At 43.2% G+C, this 7,100-nt stretch overlaps 1 protein-coding gene across 1 annotated transcript; it reads left to right on the top strand.

Moving 5' to 3' along the window:
* The first annotated feature begins 916 nt into the window (after positions 1–916).
* Positions 917–4,767, top strand: LOC124278312 (stress-70 protein, mitochondrial-like). Its single transcript, XM_046714029.1, has 5 exons — positions 917–1,068; positions 1,829–1,922; positions 2,718–2,810; positions 3,651–3,792; positions 4,018–4,767. Exons 1-4 carry the CDS (start codon positions 917–919, stop codon positions 3,774–3,776), a joined length of 465 nt encoding a protein of 154 aa, XP_046569985.1. The 3' UTR covers positions 3,777–3,792; positions 4,018–4,767.
* The last annotated feature ends 2,333 nt before the right edge of the window (positions 4,768–7,100 follow it).

The following is a 7,100-nucleotide window of genomic DNA, read 5'->3' as shown; positions in this document are numbered from 1 at the left end:
CGCCGCCGTACGCGGTAGATGAAGCGTCCAACGCCCGCTAAATCGTAAATCACAGAAACAACGACAACCATTCCCAACAAAGAAGAGTCAGGTAAACCCAAACATATTTATGGAGACTTATCACCAATTTTATGAAGCGATGGACGTTCCAGTGGTTAAAGCCGCCCCGGTCCGACTCAGGTCCAATCCCCTGGCGCCAAACCGTGCGAAGCCGATTTGGTAACCGTGATATCGACGAACACGCTGAAAGAATGTAAACCAACCGCTCAACTCATGAAGGAGAACCGAGCAATAATAACTCCGTCTTTCATCCCTGGACGCAGCACCAATCTGTCGTCGGATACGACAACGCCATAACGCATTGCGTCTGTTTGCGGTGCCTTCGACAGCCGCCGACGCATCGCAACCCAGGTGGAGATCACAGCAACCACGACGAGACGACAACAAACCCCGGGACAAAGTCCCAGAGGAAACCTGACGTGAGACGGGGCACACAGAGGTGTGGGGACGTGGCGCACACGGAGGACGCGGACAAAATGGACGGACGGCGCCGGCCGGAGGCCGGAGGTGGACGGACGGATGGCCGACAAGGAATGGAGGATGGACACCCGGAACATGGAACGGACAGGAATGGACGACCCAGGACAGACGAGGAACGGACCCAGAAGGACCCGGAGCAACGATCCAAACTGACATCGGCATCTTGAATGATGGACACAGCCCCAGCACACGGACCCCACGACAGACCAGACCAGGAAACGCCATTGAACACCGAAGGAGGAATCGACCCCGAAACGGACATCAACAGACCAACACCCAGCCGGACCGGACACCCCAGGATTTGATCCAAAAGATCCTGACCCATTGGCAATCGACCCACAGCATGAGCTGGAAAGAATAGAAACTGGATTATCTTATGGACTTAACGGAGGACACGGAAAGATGTGGAGAGCTGGCCCAGCCCCGGAGGCACACAGGCTGGAGGACGGACATTGATGGAATGAGACAGCACAGCCGGACAAGGAAAAATAGGAAGAATGCAGTGGCCGGACGGAAATGGATAACAGAGTGAATGGATGGCAGGAAGGATCTTGAAAAGAGATCTGTGGTAGACGAAGGAAGAGGTGGATCTGAAATGGATCTTGTGTTGTGGACGGAAAGGAGTTGGCCAGATTTGTGTGGTTTCATGAAGAATGGAATGACAACGGAAAGCATGGAGAAAATATTGAATGAACAATGAGGAGGAACTGAAGAAGAAAGAATCCCACAGGGAAAAACAACACCAGGACAACAGCCCACACAATGTCTTAGGGGAATGAAAGGAATGAAAGAAAATGGCCCTGTTATAATAAAGGACAAAGGAATAAATGATGGAAAAGAAGGAATTGAAAAGAATAGTTGGGGGAATGGACCACAATGTAAGACTGGATACATGGACAGTATGAATAAGAATGGAGAGAGAGAGACAGGACTGAAAATGGAGGGAGAGATCACGACATGGACACAACAATATAAGGACACAACAAATAGATAAGGAATGGAAAAGAGAAAGAGAGAGTGTTCTCAGGTCATCTGAATGATTTTAATGATGGACAGTGGAAAGGATGAAGGATTCACAACTAGTGAAGCTATTGTAGGAAAGGAATGACCAAGTATTAGATTTATTTCATGGGAAGAATGGAGTAAGGCTTGATAAGATGGAGCCCATTGAATAGAGGAATGGAAGGATCTTATGGATCAAGGAGGGTGGAAGACTTTGCATTTTCCCATGATCATAAGACTTGCATTTTCCCTGATGTGATGATGTTAACCGCCTTTGTTCATGTAGTTGTGATCCAGTCGCCGGAGGTCTCTCCAAGGAGGACATCGAGAACATGGTGAGAAATGCAGAGCAGTATGCTGAGGAGGACAAGAAGAGGAAGGTAAGCAGCCTGAAGTGTCGGTCATGGCTACCAACTAGTTTAAGGTTGTGGATTAGCTGTCTAGTTACGAGTGCACAGGGGACTGTAGGCAGGGGAGAGCACTGGGTTGAGAACTGTAGGCAATGGGAGAGCACTGGGTTGAGAAGTGTAGGCAGGGGGAGAGCACTGGGTTGAGAGAAGTAGGCAGGGAGAGCACTGGGCTGAGAAGTGCAGGCAGGGTAGAGCACCTAGGTTGAGAAGTGTAGGCAGGAGAGCAGCACTGGGTTGAGAACTGTAGGCAGGTGAGAGCACTGGGTTGAGAAGTGTAGGCACGGGAGAGCACTGGGTTGAGAAGTGTAGGCAGGGGAGAGCACTGGGTTGAGAAGTGTAGGCAGGGGAGAGCACTGGGTTGAGAAGTGTAGGCAGGGGAGAGCACTAGGTTGAGAAGTGTAGGCAGGGGAGAGCACTGGGTTGAGAACTGTAGGCAGGGGAGAGCACTAGGTTGAGAAGTGTAGGCACGGGAGAGCACTGGGTTGAGAAGTGTAGGCAGGGGAGAGCACTGGGTTGAGAAGTGTAGGCAGGGGAGAGCACTGGGTTGAGAACTGTAGGCAGGTGAGAGCACTGGGTGAGAACTGTAGGCAGGGGAGAGCACTGGGTTGAGAACTGTAGGCAGGGGAGAGCACTTGGTTGAGAACTGTAGGCAGGGGAGAGCACTGGGTTGAGAACTGTAGGCAGGGGAGAGCACTGGGTTGAGAAGTGATGGTGTTGGAAACTATGATGAGGCTGTGAGATTTGACCGTTTGATGCGTGTTGCAGGAAGTTGTGGAGGCAGTGAACAGTGCAGACAGTATCATCCATGATACAGAGACAAAGATGGATGAATACAAGGACCAACTGCCAGCTGATGAGGTAAGTATCACTCCAACCTCGGTCCTTCCACTTGACACAAGGCAGTGATGTCTCTATTTTTCGTCTCCTACAGGCTGTTCTGCTTGTATGAGGATTCTTATGTCTGAGCCTTGGTCTTATCAAATCTTTGAGTAGAATCATTAGAAACAAGTTTAGTTAAAGAAATATTTCTGAATATTGATGAGGAATGTTGGGAAACTGGTATGTTCTTCTGTTGTCTGAACACCTTGGGAATGTGGACCCTGTCGCTGAAGTCACTTGGGTGGGTGTGTTTAGGGTGGAGGAGAACAAGTCACTTGTTGATTGGGTAGTCATGTCATGAGGGGCCTTGACCCATAGTTCAGTCACAGACAAGCAGATGTCCGGGCTGATGGATTTGGTGTCCTATATCGAAATAGGCTTATAATTAACCTTAATATTGTCTGCACTGAAACTAACCATGCAAGTGGATAATGTGCCTTGAATGTCAACAGCTAGCATCAACTGGCATATCTCAGGCCCATCTGAGGTCAACTGTTGAAATCTAAAATATATCCATTTGTAAGTTGCCTGTTACGCTTGACAAGCATGGATATTTCCTTTTCATTGATTGGCTGCTTATGATTATAATAGATTGAACTGAAAATTTCAGAAGCACACCATGTTTTAAACTGTGTTAATAGGGGTGAACATGGCAACATGGATGGGAGAGACAATTTAGTATCCAATTGCTAATGGTCTGACAGTTTCAGATAACACAATACCATTTTAAAACAAAATGTACATATAAAGAATATTTTAGAATTTAACCTCAAGTTTCGTGAAATGATCTTGTCTTACACCCTGTGTTTGTGTCAACAGTGTAACCAGCTGAAGGAGAAGATCACCAAGGTGAGGGAGGTGCTTGCCGACAAGGACAACGAGACCGCTGACAGCATCCGAGAGGTCACATCGGGACCTCCAACAGGCATCACTCAAACTCTTTGAGATGGCTTACAAGAAAGTAAGGACACCTGTCTTTAAATTCCACATTGCCATCTGTAGGACTATTCCATTTACATTCCAAGGCCATGATGTTCTTATTTTTCGTCTCCTACAGCAGCAATGCTTCTGCGGAATACAAACTCTGAGCCTTGTGACAATTGTCTGTTATAACATGTAATGGGATGTCTTGTGTATTCAAATTGTGTCCATATTACTGGATTAACACTTGTTTTTCACGTGGTAGATGGCGTCAGAGAGGGAATCCTCCTCCTCCTCATCTTCCTCTGAGGAATCCAGTGATTCCACATCATCATCATCATCATCATCATCTGAGGAGAAGGAAGAGAAGGAAGAGAAGAAGGATAAGAACTAAGTGTTATGATACCAGTTGTGAGATACACGGAACAGTGGCTTCGTCTTCAAGCACACGCCACAGACACTTGTGAGATACACGGAAGTGATCATTATTGTGTGTGGTTAGATATTCATTGAGAATAGTAGTCAGCTCATCTAGCAGATTGCACCCAGTACATACAGACATACATTCTTGTACAGGTCATCATCAAGTTGCACAGAGTCATCATCTGTATTGAAAATTCCTTCATGATAAAAATCAAAGTGTTTGATAAAAATATGGTTCCATCGCCAAGCAAGATGTATGCACGACAGCACACGCTGCATGTCTCATCCTGAGATTGTTACAGATGTTGTTAGTGCTGGATGGAGTTGTGTCATGTGGGAGGGATGGTAGTCGGGGGTGAGGGGAAGACACCAGAGTAAAGTGTTACAGTATCTGTACATATATTAGCTAGGCAGAAAAGCATTTAGTTTGTGATATTTGAGTGTGTGATCATATTCAGTGGAAGGATGGAAACTGTAGATATGTGTGTGATTCATAGTCATGCGAGACGACACGAAATGAGACATTGGTTACTGTTTGTAATCCCTTGTGTCTTTGTATCATTGTATCATAATATATACTTGTGAAGAAGAATGTCTTGTTTCTCTTCCTTCCTTATTTAGTATTATGTTAAATGTTGGATGTGAGGCTTGTTCTGCCAACTATAATTATGACTGTAATGATAGAATTCTTTGCATTTCAGTGCATATCTCAGTGGTAAAGGGGTTGCTGCTTTTCTTAAAAGTAAGATTAGGGGGTGTCAGAATCAGACTATAGGGGCAAGCCTCAGAAGCCCCATGTAACCCCATAATTTAATTTGAACACAGTAGGTTTTGGAAGTGATACTTGAAACAATAAATGAAAACTTGCTACTTCTTGCGTTGTTATGGAAACGTAAACTTCAATCATTTAAATTAAGGCAGCACAACTGAAATATACAGAAGAATTACGTTTGAAAATTTAAGAAGGCTTGACACTTTCCATACCAACAAGCAGAAAATATTTTGCTGTTTATATTCATGCAAAGTCACCCTTAATATATATGTCTTCTTTTGTATTCTAGCATTTACTCCCACCACTGTACTCGCATTGTGGCCTGGAATATTACACAGAGCATTCAGGGAATGGTTTCATCCACTCCCTTACATGTGACGCTAGGTTTGACCTCTCTTGCCTCCACTAAGGTGAAACACTAAATGGTAATGATCAACTATTTCACAAAGAAAGATGAATTTGGAATCTCATGACAGTATTAGAATGGTATTTGGATTGTGTCATTGTTCTGTGTGAGATAACAGACTTTGTGGTCATGCGTTGAGTTTGTTTCCCTCTGACATAAGAGAACAAATGGCTGAGATTGATCCTGAGTACCTAATACATGCTGTCACAGAAGGCAGTGTTGTCTCATTCATATTCCACGTGCTCGGATATGTGTGTGTTAAAACATTTGGTTTTGTGACCAAAGTTACATGAATGATACGGTTCAGATCTTAGATTAGCCAGTGTATGTTTTACACACACACTCACTTGGAATATTGGATTTTATGATTTACAAATCAAGTGTAAGGCCTAAATGCTATCATACTGACAAATTTCATTTGAAAAGAGTTGCTGTTGATTGCATTGTATCTTTATGGAACTAGTATTGTAATTATTTGGAAGTATAAAGAAATGAAATAAAAATAAAAAGAAGGCAGTATATTGTTTTCATGCTTTTAGAATTTGTGTTTGAATGCATTCATGGTGAAAGTCACCTGTCGTGACATCTGGGGTCATGGTATTGACTTCTCACTGACATACTTCTAGATCATATGTACCTGTGAAGATCAGGGTAAGGATTGAACAGGTGATGAAGTGGTGACACAACCAGTGTACAACGCAAGCCCATGAGGTGATATTAGGATGATGTGATGAAGTACCCATAGTCTGGGTTGATTGTAAGAAACACTTATGATACCTTCAAATCTATCTTCACAGATGGATCCAAGCACTATGTCAGTGTTGCTAGTGCTACTGTCATTGGATCCAGCAGGGTTAGCCATTAACAGGTTGCACCTTTGCAAGTTAATTTTAGCTGGTGCAAGTACATTTACCAGCAAGTTGCACCCAGTGCAAGTAAGTTGATAGCTTCAGAACATAGTAAATCATCATTGCAACTGCGTTAATAATGAAACTAAGATGTTCATTACAGTAAAAAACATGTAACGAACTCCATGGTACCACTGAAATTAGTTCGTTATATCCGTAGTTCGCTATTCAGTTTTTATATGATAATATAAGGTTTATTAGGGACTTTTAAAACAGGTCACTATAGCCGTCACTTAAATCCGTGTTTGTCATAAAAGTATTCTACTGTATTTGATAAAATCTTTTTAAATCTGAATTATTTTTTTCCTCATTGAAAGTTTCATTATGAAAAAGGGAATTGAATTAATCTGTTGCACAGTGCATTACTAACATTTTTTGCTCTTTTAGATTTGGTAAGATATCCATTTTCTAAGGCTTTTTGGGGGTGATTTTGAAACTACAACCAGAATTATCCGTCACCTGATGCAATCTCTTCAAGGCAAACTAAATCGCACCCTGTCCAGAACATTATCTTAAAGATTACCTGATGATGACTCCATTTTTACAGCAGAGGCTAATGCCATATTATCAGCTCTAAAATATATACATAACCAGTCTAAATATACACAGTCATATTTTCAGGCTCATTTTTGTGTCTTCAGGCTATTAAAACATGTCTTCTAAACATCCACTTTTAATAGAAATTGTTGAACTATTTCACGTTCTTGCTTCAGGCCAATACCACATCGTATTTTGTTGGTTACCCAGCCATGTTGGACTTGCTGGTAACACCATGGCTGATGCTGCTGCAGCTAAAGCAGCACTCAACAAATCTGTGACACCACTTACTTTCTATACTG

Source organism: Haliotis rubra, unplaced genomic scaffold, assembly GCF_003918875.1.
Source record: "Haliotis rubra isolate DU_JTF1 unplaced genomic scaffold, ASM391887v1 Scf2349, whole genome shotgun sequence".
NCBI classification, from domain to species: Eukaryota; Metazoa; Mollusca; class Gastropoda; order Lepetellida; family Haliotidae; genus Haliotis; species Haliotis rubra.
The sequence above is the reverse complement of the archived record's forward strand: the minus strand, read 5'-3'. Positions and strand labels throughout refer to the sequence as shown.

Bases quoted from the DNA above. Each gene is read 5' to 3' on its own strand.
- LOC124278312 (XM_046714029.1), top strand. From the start codon at position 917: ATGGACTTAACGGAGGACACGGAAAGATGTGGAGAGCTGGCCCAGCCC. The intron at 1,069-1,828 runs GTGAATGGATGG...TTGTTCATGTAG, and splicing joins GGACGGAAATGGATAACAGA to TTGTGATCCAGTCGCCGGAG. The intron at 1,923-2,717 runs GTAAGCAGCCTG...TGCGTGTTGCAG, and splicing joins AGGAGGACAAGAAGAGGAAG to GAAGTTGTGGAGGCAGTGAA.